Genomic DNA, 18,451 nt, shown 5'->3' with positions numbered 1-18,451 from the left:
CATTTGACAGATGACATTTCTCATGTTTGATTGAAACATTTTGGTATATGCAGTGAAGAAGATGAACAAGAATGTCCACATTACATAAGAGATGCACTTGGAAGACCTATCGCATGCAGTTTTCAAAATGTGACAGACATTAAAGAGAAAGTTTACTTCCTGGTGAATGGGTCGAGCAACGAATCGGAGATTCAGTTTTATGATGAGTACATCACACTATATGAAATAGGTAAGGAAAAAGTTTCTTTCTGTTTAATTTCCATTTTTACTACAAGTAGAGAGTGAACCATTCTTCACTGGGAGAAGGGCCTGCATTCATTTCAGAGCTGTGATCCAGAACATAAGCTTTTATCTTTCTTTTTAAAAAACCCTGTTTCTAGCCCTTATGGTTGCAAAGATATAATTCCAAATGTGAACTGATTCTTTATCAAAAGCTGATTCTTTAGCTAATGTAATAATGATTATTTTATTCTAGAAAAACTCACTCCTCCATTAAATATCACAGTAAACTGTTCTGAAGACCGAGCAGAGTGTATAGTGCGATGGAAACGGCCCCAGCCAAGCCACATGGAAGGAAATGTAGATCACTGCTTTGAGTATCAAATTGACATTCGAAATAAGAAAACTATTGTAAGTGTAACTTTTCAAATGACTCTCACTACAAATCTATATTTTCTGTTTATCAATCTATAATATATACACAAACATAAACCTCTCCTACACTAAAGTCACCTCTCCTTCCTCATCCGTCATGCAGTCCTTTTTAAATCCAGCCATTCCTGTATTCTACATAGTTTATTGCCTCATTTGCTAACCATGTCCCCATAACTGTCTTTCAGCACCTGCAACTGTCTGTGCCCACTCTCTTAACTACTTTTGTTTCTCACCAGCATTACACTTGCTCTTCCATCATTGCTAACCCTATCACAGCGATTACTTTTCTGAACTCAGATCCAACAGCATCCATCCACAGAGACAGTAGAGAGAACTAAACACTACAATTTGCTGTCCACTGGAACAGGTGAAAACCCCAGCTTACAATGCCATTCATTATCCTGGGATCTGAAAACAGCTTCTTAAAGCTTTTATCCCTAAGAGTGCAGGTCACTAGATGATTGATTCACTAATTTAACTCATCCCCACCTCCAAATATGTCTTTGTGCAATGACAACCCGTACAATATTATAGGGAAGGCTGATAGCACTACCTATTATTAAGGTTGCCCGACACTTCCCAGTCTAAGACCTTGTTTTTGGTTACTTATAACTTTGCCAAACTTTAACTATTTGGGCTGAAATTTTCCATAGCAGGTATTAGCCAAAATAGTTCAGAACAAGACTAGAGAAAAAAACATTTTTTCAATATTAAAAGAATTCTAGCAATCTTTTCTTTGGAAACTCGAGGCCACCATTATTTGGACCAGGGACTTGACATTTGGCAGGGGGTGTCCTTTGTGTCAGGATGTGCCTTTTACCATCCCTGTGAAAATCTGCCCAGATTTGACCAGGGAGAAGCCTTTGAAAAAATCACAGTTTGTACTTGCACAGTAGAGACTTGCTAAATTCTGGAATCACTGAGCATATCTGAGCCTCTCACAGCTCCTAGTTGTGACTAGGCTGTGCATGTGCCATCCCCAGAGAGCTGCTGAGCATGTTCAAGCGCAGGGCTATGAGGTTATGGCTGCTCCCGACTGCTCCAGGCAGGGTGGGACTGGACATTGGAACTGAGAGCTGGGCATCTGCCTTTCCTGTGCTCCCAGTGCACCCCTGCCAGTGTGGAGGAGGAAGAGGCCATCTGATTCAAATGCAGAGGCCACAAGAGCCCAACCTAAGGCATTGTAGAGGAGGCCTGGGGAAGTAGATTGGGACAAGGAGCCTGCAGGAGGAGACTGGGACTTGCTAGGCAAGGAGACTCAGTCTCACAGTCAGAGAGGAAAACAGGTGCATACTGCATAATGCATACTACAAAGGGGCCAAATTAAGTTTGCACAGGCACTTCAATTTTTGTGTTACCTAAATTTTGAGTGTTTGACTTTGTAAACATAAAGTTATTTTAACACAGGTGTTTTGTGTGTAATTTCATATATGGCATTTGGCAGGGGGTGTCCTTTGTGTCAGGGATGTTCCTATGTGTTTATGCATTTCTGTTATAAAGGCCGTGGTATAGACAATCTTTGACATTTTCAGTGCTTCACTCTGCACATTTAACATTCTTTTAAAGTAGCTTTTTGTATGGACTATACTTTTATTCCACTTGAGATCAATTGATCGTAAGAGTTTGTTCCAGGAAACAGGGATTTGCGCTAATTAACCAACCTTTTAATGCCTTCTATATTCCACTGGTGTGATGCTAACTGTGCACTGGGTTACTACAACTAGCTGGGACTTGGAGAGAGGTGAAATCAAGGCAGTGATGTGACATTCATAAGCCCAAATTCAGCCCTGGGAAAAGAGGGTATAGCTCTCATTGATTCTGATGGGAATAGCTCAGGATTGAAGTTGATCGATGGGGTTTGCATCTCTATTAAACAGTAAAGCAAGTGGGTAAAAACTAAACAGTTCACTTAGGGAACTTAGATTGAAAGAGGGAAATCAAAGATGCCTGAAGGTAATTTAAATATAAAGGGCTTGGGGCTTCTCTACATTACAGACACTACAGCAGCACAGCTATGGAGCTGCAGTAGTGAAGACATTTCCTACAGCAACTGATGGGGATTTTCCATCACTGTAGTTGTCACCCCTGTGAGAGGTGGTAGCTAGCTTGACAGAAGAATTCTTCCATCAGCCTAGCCGGGTCTACACCAGAGATTAGGCCAAATTAACTACAGAACTTGGGTGTGTACTTTTTCCCACACACTGAGCGATATAGAAGATCAATCTAATTTTTCAGTGTAGACCAGCCCTCAGTACTTACTGAGGCAAAACTCCCATTGGTTTAAGGACTGGATGTTATATAAAAGGAACTCAGTGCCAGAGCATAACAGGAAAATGTGAACTAGAAGGGCAGAGTATCACACCAAAGGATAATTATATAAAATTAAGGGAGAAATTTAATCGTGTTGAAAGTGAAATTTAGATCTTCAGCCTAACAGTCCTAGTACAGTGCACAGTAGAGAGGGCCAGTTGCTGTGCTCCAGCACAAAGATGAGCAGATTTAAGTTACTTTATCTTTGAAATAATGAAATAAAACGACCACATGATGGCAGCCTAGAATCCTAAATGAGAGAGCTTGTGTTATGCTATGCTTCAGCATGACTGTTTCTAAGTACTGTCTGATTTTAACTGTTTCCTTGTAAAGAGAGACCCAGATTAAAACCTTAGATCCAGTCATCCTCCAACTTTAGGGAGGTTTGGATCTGTCTCTGAACTTTGCAGCTTGGACCCATCTCCATTTCTTGGGCTCTCCTTGAAGACTGCATTCTTTCTCTCAGACAACATCTTGCCAATCTCTGGCAGCCTTCCTTTTTCCACAATGCAATGGCCTCTGGCAGCCTCCCTCACTTTCCTAAGAGTTAGCTGGTCTGCCTGGACCCTGTTAGGCCAACACTCCCACTCTGCTTCTCCTTCCTTCATTCCCCCCACCCACCCAGAACATCTTTCAAAGACCCTTCCTTGAAGTCAGTGCTGAAACAGCATCATTAAATCAAGTTCTCCTCATCCACCTATAGGAAAAAGCAAAAACTACAATCTAATCTTCATAATCCTGACTTCTAAGACTGCAATGGTGGACCATTGTATCCCAGTGTCCCTAAAATCAGAGAGCTTCCTCTATGCCAGCATGGACTCACATCAGCACCTCTCAAGTCTTTTTTATGACCTTCCACACCAGTAGGTCAGTGGATTCCACCTGCGCCAGAAATGGGAGGGCCATTCCCCCCCAACACACACACTTTTTAAAAAAGAATCATAAGCACAGAATTTCTTTTTCACCGCAGAATAATAGATTCTGCTGGGGAGGTGCTGCAATTACACCTTTTGCCCCCCAGGAGTTGCTGTGGCACCAGAAGAGAGGGCAGCTGGCTCACCACCAGAGCAGCCAGTCGTGAAGAGAAAGGGGGCACTTTGGTCTTGGCCCCTTTACTTCTACAAAGATTCCAGCACCCTTGGACTCCCCCACTGGCTTTTCCTTCCACCAATGTTAGAGCCTTTTTCTCCCTTGCTCTCTCTACCAGGTTAGAAAGCCAGTACCTTGTTCCCTCAATATTAGCAGTTAAATCTGAATTACATTTATAGGTTGTGGGGGGAACAAGCTCCCTGGACTCCCCCTGAGTCCCACTGTCCCATCATTTACCCCTTCTTCTCCCCGTTTGGCAGCCTTTGGGGAATCTCTCTGCAGCCTCATGTTCTTATGCCTACTGCCCACAAGCTGAAGTTTGGCTCCTGTTCTTCCCTTCCCTTTACAAGAGGGGAAGCTCTGGCTGGAACAAGGATCAGCCTCTCAGGCGGCCCCTAGAGAGTCAGCTCTAAGGGCTCAGTCTCTCAGAATCTATTGCCTCATCGAAGGGTTTACCTTCTACCCTTCCTCCTGGGGCATATTGCTTTACCATCAGTCAGGGCGGCTTCGGGAGCTGTGCATCTTGCGGCTGTCTGAGTCTCCTCCTCAGCTGGACTCCCTCTGTTGCCAACAGTCTCTGGCTGGAGCAACCTTCTTCCTTTTTACTGTCCCTTCCTGTGGTAGGTTTCCCTCCTTTAAGCTCCTCCCACTCCAGGCTGAGCAAGCCTTGCAGGTGTGTCTTGTTAGCATGAAACAGGCACAGAGGAGATAATTAGCCTCTTCCATACCAGGGTGAGGACATGTCCCTTCACATACCCTACCCCTCAAGATGGGAAAAACATTTGGGGTTGAGTTGTCTCCAACCCTGATCTGTGAAAAGAAATCTGCGTGAGCATGGTCCGTTCCCACCCAGTATCAGAAACTATAAGATTGAATGAGGGTTCGTATCCCTAATGGACTTGACCCAGCATAGGGGCGCATGATCAGTGATCAGGGAAAAGGGGCTGTGCAATGGGTAATACCTGAGGGCTTCTACTGCCCATTGGATAGTGAATGCATCCTTTCCAATGATGGAGTACTACTTTTCCCTTGTGAACAGCTTCCTACTTAGGTAAAGGTCCTGGTGTTCTCCCCCTTCAAAGTCTTGTGAAAGGATGGCGCTGAGACTGACGTCCTAGGCATCAGGGTGTAATATGAATTCCCCAGAAAAAAAGCAGGGCTGAAGAGCATGGTTCCCTGACATAATCATGTTTTCAGTTCTCTGAACGCTTTCTTGCACTTCCCATCCCAATGGATTTTCTTAGGGTTGGTGCCTTTTATGAAGTCTATAAGTGGGGCTGCAATTGAGGCTAAGCCGGGGATATACCACTAGTAATATCCTGCCAGGGCAAGAAAATGTCTGACTTGCCTCTTTGTCTGGGGGACAGGACATGCCTACACCTTATCAACCACTAGTTTTGCCAGGCCACCTTCTACGCATTATCCCAGATAGGTCACTTCACTCATAGCCACCTTACATTTCGCCAGGTTGGCTCTAAGTCATACCTCCTATAATGCTTTTAACACTTCCTATAAATGCTGTAAGTGGTCTTCCCAGGTGGTACTGTAGACGATATTGATGATGAATGCCTGTGGTGGGCCTAGTGCCGCACCACCCCTTTGTGGCAGAGGTGGGATGGGGTGTCGGAACCTTGCCACTCCCAAGTTCACGTGCTCGCCTTTCTGTGGGTGGCCCGATGCGGCCTAATGGCCTCTCTCCACACAATCACCTGTTGGGCAGGGTAGTGTTCCCTAACGGCCAGAGTCCATATAAATCGCTCCCCGCATTGGAGCAGTGTGGCCCAATGGCCAGAGTCCATATAACTCTTTCCTCACAGGTGGGGTAGTACAGCCTAGTGGCCTGAATCCACGTAACTCACCCCAAGTGTCAGGGTAGTGTGGCCCAATGGCCCGAGTCCATATAACTCCCCCCCCCTCACTGGCTGGGTAGTACGGCCTAGTGGCCAGAGTCTATGTAAGTCACCCCAAGTGTCAGGGCAGTGTGGCCAAATGGCCAGGGTCCATATAAATCATTCCCAGCGTTGGAGCAGTGCGGCCCAATGGCCAGCATCTATATAATCACCCCCATCAGACAGGGTAGCGTGGCCTAGCAGCCAGAGTATGTATGATTCCCATGGTGTGGGGGGTGGGGTGGTAGAGGGACCCGGACCCGCCCTCTCCACTTGGTCCTGACCCAGGGCCCTGGTAGTGGCAAGTTCCCCTTGAAACCAGCTTGGTGGGGATCCACCCGAAACACGCCAAGCGTCTGTACGGCTCTAATGCCGTTTTCCTCTAAAGTTCCCCTGGGTCTGTCAAACCAGACAGAATTGATCAGTTTGGCAAAGCAGCTCCCTCTGCTGTGCACCTAGGCAGAGTACATGTGTCTCTGAAAACATAATTTGCTCCTGAAGTCTTTTCCTCTGTGCATCACTAGATGTCAGGGGAGAACTCACTCAGACCATGCTTACAGAAGAAAGAACAAAAGGCAAACACATATGGAACCCAAGGAACCAGCCTCAGCCTCAGCCTCCTCTTTCTTTGTGATGTCACAGTTAAACAGGACAAGGGGGAGGGAGACTTTAATTCAGCACCAGCATCATGCAATTGCTTAGCTAAGGAAGGAAGAAAGGAAGAAGATTTAAGTTTCCTTTCTTTTTTAACCTGAAATGCAAGAAGCCCAAACTTTGACTAGAAACCAAACTCAGGCGAGTTATTGGAACAGACTCGCCAAGTTTGCCAGTCATTAATTACAACCAAGGATATCTGTATGTGATAGGAGGAAACTTATTGCATAATATTGGAATCTTAGATATTGTAAATTCTATTTGCACCTTCTTCTGAACCAAGCTAGCAAGTAAACAATCAAAAAGGAAAAGAAAGAAAGAAATCGGGTATTACAGGGTAGCAAAACAAATAATAAAATAATAAACTTTTCTTTGTCTTACAGGCCAATCCCATGGAAAGCGGCAGTGAGCTTCCTACAGTAACTATTCTCTTCTCATACTAATATATGGTCTTGTCCTGGCTTAGCATTTAGTCTAGTGCAGTGTAAAGTATTGTTACTAGTGCCTAAATAGTTTTGGTGTCAGTATAACACTCAAGTAGCTGTCACTGTGGTTGCTGGAGAGGTCATACTGAGATTGCTCAATCAGGGCCAACTGCAAAGAATGGGGCAGACGATCCCCAAAACAGTTGGTTTATTCTTCTAATTAGGTTCACCAAATTAGACCAAGCAGTTTCTGTAATACCATACTGGTTATCAAGAAGCTAAAATAGAGTTCCCCTTAAGCAATCCAGTCTTTGGCTCCCACCCAGACAGCCAAGTCTGTCAAATATGGTGAGGATTACTTAAAATCTTATTCGCCATATATAAAGTTCTACCAATTCCAAGAGATTGGACACATTAACCACCAGGTCAATGAATATTTCAGATTTTACACAAGTACACGCTTACAGCCAATTCTTATTAGCTAATTTAAGATTTATTTAAAAAGAAAAGAAAAAGTTACTTTGGTTAAAAGATCATTATACATATGGATATGAATAAAGTTCTTAGGTCAGTTTCATAGCAGAAATGGTGAGCTGCTGATTTGCAAAAAGTCCTTCCAGAATCACTTTAATAGCCAGTCCATGTATAGAGTTTGTTCAAATTCTTCCATAAGAATTTGTAGGGACAGTCTAGGGTATCTGGAGATCTCAGTCTTGTAGCTTGAACTTCTGCTGACGAAGTTTAAGCAGATCTGAGAGTTCTTTTATAGTTCGCTAGCAGGCTATGACACAGCAGGCATTCCTTGGATGAAGAAGAGGTAATATACATTGTTGCTTTGAAGTAAATCTCTATTTCCTAGGCACACATTGGTAACTAGCTGCATTCATTAGCATAAGCTAATTAACCATTCAGGTAGTTCATAGGTAGTTTACTACAAATTTCAAAGAGAAATAAAGGTAATGGTATTATAACAACCCAAGTTTCATCTAAATGTTAATATTCCTTTTTCATCCTTGAATCAATAGAATATAACAGACAAGAACAGACGTTTAGCATCCACAAGCTAATCTGGTCACATTTTTAACATCTAACAAGATCTAGGTAAACACAAATACACTCAGTAGCTTCTTCTAATTTTCTAACAATACAGGTTTACATTTCAAAGAATTTAGTCTACTTTAACAAGGCTTTGATAACTATCTACAAGGAATGGCCCTGTTTACCATGGACATACTTATCTAATATGTCCTTAAGGTTGATTTTGGGTCACTTAGCCTGCTCATTGCTTAACCCTCACTGACTTAGTGTCACAGTAGCATACTACAAAGTATCTTTATGTTTCAGTTTTCTTAACCCATTGTAACGGGGCAAGACTCACCCCTGCGGCGCCTCCTGTTGGTTGTCCTGGGAATTAGCTCTTTTGACCCAGAGTGCCCTCTGCAAGGTGGTGCCTCACTGCCGCTGGCCCTTGTGTCCCTCCCAGACCCGATGCTCCTTGTCAGTACACCCGCTCTCTGGGTCTCCCCCACCCAGTATCCCCACCTCACTTCAGTCTTGGGCTACTGCCAGTCACCATCTAGCCTCCGCTCTCTGGTGCAGACTGTAGTGTAAAAGCCACTCATCACAGGCAAGGGGGGGGTTGGACCGGCTGCCTCTGCCTACCCTGGGCTGCACCTTTGCAACTTAGTACCTTTCTGGCCTTTGACATGGCCACAGCCTGGGCTTTTCCAGGAGGGAGCTCCCCAGCTTCCTTGCTCTATTCCCCAGCCCTGCTCCCCTCAGGTACTCTGTTCAGCTTCCCAGCAGCCAGGCCCTTCTCCCTCTAGAGACAGAGAGAGACTGACTCTGCTCCTGGCCCACTGCCCTCCTATAAGGGCCAGCAGAGCCCTGATTGGGGCGTGGCCACAGTTGAGCCTGCTTCCCCAATCAGCCTGGGAACTGCTTGCTCCCAGCCACAGCCCTCTCCTGGGCTGTTTTAAGCCCTGTAAGGCCGGAGCGGATGACCATCCCACTACATACACCCCTCCTCAAAACCCCCACCCTTGGTGGAAGGGGAACCTCTTGGCCTGGGCTCCTTAAAGTTGGCACTCCAGGGCCGCCCCTCCGGTTCCGCATGCTTCCTCTTCCAGGCCTCCCAGCTTCAGGCCATCTCCCGGGCCTGTGCCTTGGCCTTCCAATGGGCCAGCTCCGCCTCTTTGAGCTGCACCCTCAGATCAGGGTCCCCCAGGCCCTCTTCCTTCAGGGTCTGGGTCCATTTCATCTCTTGTTCCTGGACCACTTGGGCCTTAGCCTCATGCTGGGCCCTCTCAGTCTGCGTTTCTGTACTGGTGACCTGCCTGGCGATGGTCTGAGTCCCGACCTCCTTCGGGGTCTCCTCCATCCCGGTTACTGCCTTCTCCACCTTTGGTCCTTCCGGGCCTACCGGCACCTCCTCTGGCCACCTCTCAGGTCCTCCGAAGATGGCCCAGTATCCAGCAGCTCCAGCAAGCGCTCCGCCACCATCCTGCCCGGGGCTTCTCGTGGTCCATTTGGGGTTCGGTCCCTTTGCCGGGACTGACGTGGACCTTTCACATCAGGCCTGGGCATGTCCACTGCATATGGCCCTGTCGACCACAGGCCCACCAGATCTGCAGCTGCCCGGCTTCCCTCACCCGGCGGACTTTCCTAGGGACCTGTCCTTGTCCCTGTTTGGGCTGCAGCGCCCTGCTTCCACCCCAATAGGGACAGTCTCATCTTAAATGCCCACGCCTGGCACAGGCATAACACGTCTTCTGTTCCACGCCAGGCCTCCTGGCCCTGGCGCTGGGCTCCTCGCCCGGCTCTAGGTAGTCCCTCCTAAACTGCCTACAGAGGAGCTTTATCAGGGCCCGATGATCCTCTGCCAGCTGGTTAACTGTCCATGGAGGGCTCATTGCAGGTCGTCAGCCCCCTTCTACCAGGGCGCTGACCTCGGGGCCCAGCCAGGGACAACACCCGGGGTCTCCCCATAGAAACCTCCAGTGTATCCAGGATCCATCATCCCCTGTTCCTTTAAGTCCTGGGGCAATAGTCCCACTGTCCTTCCTGTGCCCCTTGTATCGGGGGTGGACCACCTATGCCCGCATTCTCCACTGTGTAACAGGGCAGGACTCACCGCTGCGGCGCCTCCTACTGGTTGTCTTGGGAATTAGCTCTTTTGTCCCAGAGTGCCCTCTGCAGGCTGGTGCCTCGCTGCCGCTAGCCCCCGTGTCCCTCCCAGACCTGGTGTCCCTTGTCCTTGGGCGCTGCCCCCTGGCAGTATACCCGGTCTTTGGGTCTCCCCACCCAGGGGAACCCCCACCCACTATCCCCACTTCACCTGGAACTGGGGTACCGCTGTGCACTCTTAATTCTCCAGCTACAGCTGTCTCTCACAATGCTTTGCTAATGACAAGCAGCAAACCCCTCCAGACACTCAGCACAACAGCGTGTAGAGCCCCACACCCAGCTAGATTGCATGAATGCTCCCAGAGCCACTCATAAACACAGAGAAAGGCACCAGCCAATTCTCCCCAGCCTTACACCCCAGAGTTGTACTGTCTTGCCCTGGTCAGAAGCCTGATCTGTGTAGGTTTATTACCCAGTCTGCTCCTCCCTCAATGTGGAGAGGACAACGCACCAGCCTTTGTAAACTGAGCACTTTCCCAAGTACTTCAAGCAAAATTCACCTTTTTAGGTAAAGTATAAAACAGATTTATTAAAGAGAAAGATAAGATTTTAAGTGATTATAAGTGGTAGGCATAAGAGACCAGAGATAGTTACCAAAGAAAATAAAAGATAAATGCACAATCTAAATCTTAAACCTTAATACACTAAGCAGTATTTAGATCAAACAATTTTCTCACCCACTGGATGTTACAGTTCTTAATACACACACTTCTCCCTGAAGCCTGGACCAGTCTCCTCAGATGAAGCCTTCATCTTCTCAGCATTCTTGTTGCTCCCAGCATAGGTGGGGGAGGAGAAAGGCAAAGGCATGCTGCCACTGTCCCCTATTTTATATCCTCAGTCCAAGTGCCTAAAAGACACTTGCCCAAACACGTTCTGGTGGACTTTACTGAGTCACTGGGTTGAGCAATCCCCCTGGTGTGGCCTTGTGCAACTGAGTCATAGAGTAGAGCAGTCCCCATTGTGTGGTGCTCTGGCAGCTGTCATTGAATTGTAAATCCCTTTATTATAAGTCCCCGGTTGATTAATGGTCATTGAACACCCTCCTGGGCAGGAGACCTTTGTATGTCACTAGCAAATTTACAGCAAATTTCAGTAACCCTACAGCAAAATCTCATAACTTCATACACACTGGTGATATACATATTTGGATAGAACAAGGGGTTTCAGCAGATCATGACCTTTCATATGATATCTTATATGGCATGCTTTGTATGAAATATCATAACTACATATGAATGATGGACATGGGGGTTTCAGGGTGCCATTTTGAGGTACAGTGTGTCACAACTATATTCTGTTTCCATAAGCAGGCACAAATATACCTTTGTAAAGCTGGGATCAACAAATGAAAACTTGCATGTTATTAACATTTACATATACAATGAAGACAAGTACTTAGTCTAACTATTCTGTGTTTGTACAGTGTCTAGCACAATGGGGCTGCATTCTTGGCTGGCCCTTAGGCACTACCATAATAATTGTTGTTATTATTATTAATAATAATACTAATAATTGCCTTGTTTTTAGGTAACAGGAACAAGCTACATATTTCAGAATTACAACGTGAAAAAAAAGTACATCTTGCAAATCAGAGCAAAGGGAAGTATATGTCTCGTAAGCCAGAATTGGGGGGAATGGAGTGAACCCATTGAGTTTGGTAAGGATGTTGAGTATTTCTTTTATTTAATTTTCCCTCGGTAATTACCTGTCTGTTTCACTTACTGTCTCACCTTCACAGACACAAACCAATCTTAATTCCATTCAAATATTTTATTTTTTCCTGCTCAGAAGGAAGTGAGGGAGATTATTATGTACCTTTTAATACTTGGGAACCACTCAAATACTATGGTAATGAATGCCAGAAAGAGTTAAGACTGAAACAGCAATAAGTGCTCAGCTACCATGGTTATGAGTGTGGCAGTCATGGTAAGCCAAAGAGTACATGGGGCTGGTTCTACCGCATTCATATCATGTGGGAATGGTTTCAAACTGCAGCACCCTCCTTTCCCATAGCAACCAATGCTAGTTGTGTTTGCCATTTAAAAGGAGGGGCTGCAGTTGCCGTTTAAAAGGAGGGGCTGCGGTTTTGGAGTGAATGTGCACACACACACACACACACATACACACGCCCCCTCTCCCCCATATGTGGCTATTCTCTGGGATGATCCCTTTTAGACAAGCGCAAACAGCCCAGCATGCCCAGAGTCTAATGTGTCTGGGATCACCAAAGAGAGGCTATTAATGTTCCCTTACAAAACTTCCCCTATTTCAACCAGGTGACCATGAATGATTTCACTCTCCTGAGGCTGACACAGAAAGATAAAGACCGAATGTTGCATGAATTGGACCAAAACCCAGGACCATTCGCTGCCATGCTTTGTGCTGCAATGATTCCAGACCACTTGCTACTGGCTTGGCGTGGTAAAGTATCCTACCGTGGAGGACGAAATAAGGCAGCCCTCCCCAGAAACCTTCTGCAAAGGCTTTCAGAGTACCTCCAGGAGAGCTTCATGGAGATGTCCCTGGAGGATTCCCGCTCCATCCCCAGACACGTTAACGGACTTTTCTATTAGCTGTACTGGCCGCAAATGCATCCTAATTGTTCAGGGGAAATCAAACATTAAACACAATTGCTTTTAACCCGTGTAGCGTCGTTACAAATGTGCACTAACCAGAGGTGCCTTCTCCACTTTCAGGGTCTGGGAACCATAAGCCCTAGGAAGGTATTGGCTCCAGGGTGAGGAAAACGTCCTGGCTGCCAGGGAGAATGGATTCTCCACTTGCCTGCTGCACATTCTTCTCCTTTTCCTCATCCACAAAATCCTCATCCATGTTGTGTGAGGCTGCCACCTTGCAGGTGTCCCCAGACAGTGGTGGGGTACTGGTAGGGTCCCCCCCTAGAATGGCATGCAGCTGATCACAGAAGCGGCATGTCTGGGGCTCTGACCCAGAGTGATTCTTTGCCACCTTTGTCTTTTGGTAGGATTGCCTGAGCTCCTTAATTTTCATGCGGCACTGCGGTGTGTCCCTGGTGTAGCCTCTCTTCACCATGACCTGTGCGATTTTGGGATATATACAGGGCTGTCCCTAGCCATTTTGGTGCCCTACACAGCAACTCTGTGGGGGGTGGGAAGAGGGGGTGGAATGGCCCCAGGCCTCCGCGGGGGGGGGGGGGCAGGAGCAGTCTTGGGGAGCAGGGGGGTGATAATGTTGCAGACCTCTTCATTAGTGACATGGTCAAAGTAGGAGATGCCCAGGATTTTACAGAAGTATCTCATCTCTACTACCTGTATTTTCTGTTCAAGTTCTGATGTAAGGGTCCATGTTTCGCACACATACAGAAAAATTGAGATGACCAATGCGTGCAGCAGTTTCAGTTTGGATTCCAGGGAGATGTTCTTATTCCTCCAAATTGGCTTTAGCGTTGCCACTGCTGCTGTTGTTTGCGCAGTTCTTGCCACAATTTCTGCCTTGCATCCTTCATCAGTGATGATTGCCCCCAAATACTTGAACTGTTTCACTGTCTCCCGCTCTTGTCCACTGACAGTGATATGTGAGCTGATCCCATCACGTTTGTTTGTCATCAGCTTGGTTTTATCTGCACTGATTTCCAAGCCATATTTTGCAGAGGTTTCATCCAATCATTTCACAAGGTTGGCAAGTTCATCTTTGCTGCCTGCCGGGCCGTCAATGTCACCAGCGAACCAAAGATTTGAGATTGATCGCCCCCCAATTCTGACTGTGGAAATGTGAATTTCTAGGGAATCAGTCATTATGTGCTCCAAGTAGATGTTGAACAGTGTGGGCAAAAGAAGGCAGCCTTGCTAGATTCCAACAGTGGTGTGAAATCAGTCTCCTATTATGCCATTGACAAGAACTGCACTGCTGGCTTTGGCCTACAGTTGTTTAATGGTAAGAATAAGCTTACAACCAATATTGTACTTCATGGTTGTCCAGAGAGCTTTGAACCATACTCTGTCAAACACCTTCTTGAAGTCAACAAAGACATGGTAGATGTCCTGCTGGTGTTGTAAGTACTTTTCACACAGAACATGAAGGTTGAAAATCTGTTCTTTGGTACTTCTTCCAGCACGAAAGCCAGCCTGTTCTTCAGCGATAATACTCTCTGCTTGTGGCTTCAATCTGTTCAATATGACTTTCAACATCACTTTGCTGGGATGGCTAATTAAGCTTATAGTTTGGTAATTTTGACACAATTGCAGGTTGCCTTTCTTTGGCAGAGTGATGATTAGTGACTGTGTCCACGTGGAGGGCCACTCACTGGTCTGCCAGATCTTGTTGCAGATCTTGGTGAGTACATCTATTACTATTTCTCCTCCAAATTTCATCAGTTTGGCTGGGATGTTGTTAATACTTGTAGCCTTTCTGTTCTTGAGTGATTTCACAGCTGTCTCCACTTCTTCACGTACTATTGGAACATCGTCCTCCTCTGTTGAATCTGGACTGTCTAAGACACTAGGATCTCCATTTTTCTGGTGGTTGAATAGATCAGAGCAGTAGTTTGTCGACCTATTGATGATGTCCCTTTCTTCTGTAAGACTGTTCCCTTCTTTGTCTTGAATTGCGTGAGTTTTGGTCCATCTTTCCTTCGTCAGATCTTTTACAACCTGGAAGGCTCGTTTGCTATTTTTATTATTGATACACTCTTCAATTTTAGAGCATTGTTTTACAATCCATATCTCCTTGGCTACCTTCATTCCTTTCTTGATCTTTCTGCCAATCGCTCTGTATTTATCAACTCCCTCGGTGCTGTTCTTGTCTCTCTTAAGTTCTTTTCTAATGTCACACATTTGTAGTATTTCATTTGTAACTCATGGTTTAGTCTTCTTACGATGTTTCCCAAGGATGTCCATTGCTGCCTCATTCATTACAGCATTGAAATTGTTGGTCATTGTCTCTACATCCTCCTCTAGAGCAAGCAGTGGGGCAAATTGTCTGCCAATCACTGCTTGGAATGACTCTGCAATGTTTTGGTCTCTGAGTCTTGCTAAGTCAAACTCGGTTCTGGTGAACTTTGGCCCGATGATTTTCCTTAGTCGCAGCCAAAAATTTAGCATCACAAGGTTGTGATCACTTCCAATATCAGCACTGGGGAAGCTCCTTGCTTTCCTTCTGTTAATCCCAGAATGAAATCAGTTTTGCACCATCATGTAGTCGATCTGGCTGTGATGTAGACCATTAGGTTCATGCCACTTGATCATCTGACTGCTTTATGTGCTCCTAACGTGTTTGCAAGAACCAGATTGTTATAGCTGGCAAACTCCAAAAGTCTCAATCCTCTCTCATTGATTACCGCATTACTGAAAGGCCGCAATAATCTCGCCAATTTGTCTGTGCGTCAGTACCCATCATAGGCACCAACTTCCCCTCTGCCCCAGGGGTGCTCGACACCCCCCCACCCCTGGCCCCACCCTGCCCCACCCTCACCCTGCCCCAATTCCAACCCCTTCCCCCAAGTCCCCACCCCTACCCCACCCCTTTACCAACTCCTCCCCGTAGTGCACCACGTCCCCACTCCACCCCCTTCCTCCCAGAAAGCACTAAGCACCACCAAACAGCTGTTAGGCAGTGGGCAGAAAGTGCTGGGAAGAGTCCAGGAGGGGGGTGAGGGCAGGGGGAGCTTAGCTGCCAGTGGGTGTGGGGCACCCGATAATTTTTCCCCGTGGGTGCTCCAGCCCTGCAGCACCCACAGAGTTGGCACCTATGGTAACCACTTTAGCATTCCAATCTCCCTGTACAATCAGGATATCTTTCTTGTGTACCTTATCAATGATGTCTTGGAACTGATTGTAAAAATCTTCAATTTGCTCATTGTCATAGTCTGTTGTAGGGCTGTAGACTTGTACCACTGTGATCTTAAATGGTGCTGCCTTTAGACAGATGGAAATAAGCCTGCTGGACATTGGGCGACATCCTAATACTGAATTCTTAATATCTTTATGCACAAGAAATCCTATGCTGTTGACATGTTTGTTCTCTCCACTGTAATAGAGTACATGGCCTTCTTCTGTTAGTACCTCTCCAAAGTTGTTCCATCTGACCTCAGAGATTCCTAGGAGGTGCCGGATATATTGTTCCATTTCATAATAAGTTTTTTCAACTTCCATATTTGTCTCAATATCCTTACATTCCATGTGGCTCTGGTGATGTTATCTCTTCCATGGATTCTCTTTGTTAGGGTTACATCCGTAGTATACTTGTCACGTGCGCCCTGGTGGGAGACGGATGGCGCGGTCATTATTAACTCGGGCTGCGATCAATCCGGTATGGACATGCTCATCATATGGTGTGTCTTGGGCAAATTTCTAACCTGGCAGAGCCCATCCCTCTCTAGGCAGCCCCTTTTAGTTGCAGGATATGCAGGAGGACAGGGGGCCTATTCTGTCCCTGGACCCACAGGGGAAATTAGGAAATGACAGAATTTAGGTTGCCTATTGTCAAGGCTGATTCCCTACTCTGGCACTTCGAGTGCAGAAGGTGGGGGCCTGCAAGGACTCTAAAAACTAATACTTGCCACTCTAGGCTTGTATTAAACTTCCAAGGCTACAGTTTTTCTCTGACCTTGGCTGCATAGATGGTGCCAAATGCAAAACCCCTTGGAACCCAAGAAGGCACACTTGGGAATTCCTTCCTATGGGGTACCCTCAAGCCCTTTATAGCTAACTGGCTGGCTGGGTGTCCATAAAAGGGAGCTCCCCTCCCTTCATTTATCACACCTATATTAAGACTTATTGTGTGTATGCATTGTGATACAACCTTTAATTATATGATCACATATTAATTTTCCCATAGGACTCCTGCCACTTTCAGTGCCCCTTTCCTATCCAACCCCATCCTATCCAACCACAGCATTTTTAAATGTGAAAAAGTGAGCATTTCACTACAGAAATAACCTGGACATTTTAAGTGACAGATTTGGAAACTAAATTCAATCCTTAAAAGGTGAAACATGGAGATTTTATTACTTCTTTAAATGCAAATCTCAAAGCAACCTAAATTGTGGAGTCACTACCAACATCTGCATAATTAGAACATGACTAGCACTTGCACTGTATTTAAGATTGAGGACAAAGGTTTTTCTAACAATACTTGTAGTGATATTATATTATGCTATGTAATGTTCCGAAATACTTAAAAACAATTAAATAACCAACATAGATAACGTTACATTTTTAAGATGTGGGCTCACACGATTTAAAAGAGCAACTCTTAGTCACATGTATTTTCAAAGTTATACTTGACATTGTGGCAGAACCTTTTCCAGCCTGGGAGCCTGCCTATCACTTGGGATTTGGCCCAAGCACCTCCATAAAATGCCCCAATCCTAGAGAGGTCATGTTTTAAGGCTATGTATGAGAGTCCCGTCTTCTCAAGACAAAACTGCAGATGGCAGTGATTGCAGCCTCTCACTACTTGCATGTGATCAAATTCAAAAACCAATGCCTAAAGACTTGGGGGTGTGGATACATACCAGAACTTTATCTTAAGTCTTCAGACTGCTTTGAGTTTCATCTTCTTTGAGACGCCAACAATCATAGTTGTTGCCATTTCTTCCCTTGACTTCATTGGAAGAGAAAGTTTTCAAACCACTCTGTATCTTGTCTTTATAGAAACTGCCAGGCCTTAAATGAATCAACACCAACTGTAGTTTCAAAAATAAAAACTCTGATTCTAGGAAAGATTATACAGAACTTACTACAGCCTCATGCGTCTTGCTGTACGCAATAAATAAAAAGGAAACAGATCAGCAAAAGAGCTCCAGCCCTAATGGATGGGGAAGCCTCCTCTTGACAAAAGGAACTTGACTTTTGCTACCAATTTCAATTTTGATATCAGATCTACCTAACTTATGTAACCCTTCTGCCCATCTAAGTTGGCAGCAACAAGGGCCGGGTTCTGTATCTAGGGGTTCCGTTTCAATAACACAATGCAAAACCGGCTCGAGCCCCCACCCAGTGACCTGGGACAATTACATACCACCCCCTGGGCGCCCCTAAGAGGCAATACTTCCCCTCTCGCAAGCACGGAGTCTGAGTGTAACAGAAAAAGTTTAATAACATGAGGTAAATGACATCAGCATTAAATTGGAAAAAACACCACAAACAGGATTCATAACACAAACCATGAGCAAAAAACCCACCCCAGCAAGTTGGGCTGTGTTCTTTCCCTTGGGTTCTTGAAACCAGCAACCCAAGGTTCACCAAAGTCCCAAAAGTCCAA

General features: G+C 45.7%; 1 protein-coding gene across 8 annotated transcripts in view; it reads left to right on the top strand.

Annotated features, from left to right (window-relative positions):
- LOC101938142 (granulocyte-macrophage colony-stimulating factor receptor subunit alpha-like) overlaps positions 1-18,451 on the top strand; it is a 111,205-nt gene that overhangs the window by 19,762 nt on the left and 72,992 nt on the right. For 4 of the 8 annotated variants that reach the window (XM_065580797.1, XM_065580794.1, XM_065580795.1 and 1 more), the window contains 5 exons: positions 54-229; positions 476-630; positions 6,980-7,015; positions 11,738-11,867; positions 12,487-12,850. In XM_065580797.1, coding sequence (XP_065436869.1) covers positions 54-229; positions 476-630; positions 6,980-7,015; positions 11,738-11,867; positions 12,487-12,500 — 511 coding nt within the window. In that variant the 3' untranslated portion in view covers positions 12,501-12,850. Of the gene's footprint in view, positions 1-53; positions 230-475; positions 631-6,979; positions 7,016-11,737; positions 11,868-12,486; positions 12,851-18,451 lie in introns of those variants that run through there. The other 4 variants (XM_065580793.1, XM_065580791.1, XM_065580792.1 and 1 more) reach the window with 1 other exon arrangement.

Source organism: Chrysemys picta, chromosome 1 (assembly GCF_011386835.1).
Source record: "Chrysemys picta bellii isolate R12L10 chromosome 1, ASM1138683v2, whole genome shotgun sequence".
Lineage (NCBI taxonomy): Eukaryota > Metazoa > Chordata > Testudines > Emydidae > Chrysemys > Chrysemys picta.
Note: the sequence above shows the minus strand (reverse complement) of the source record. Positions and strands in the feature narration are given on the sequence as shown.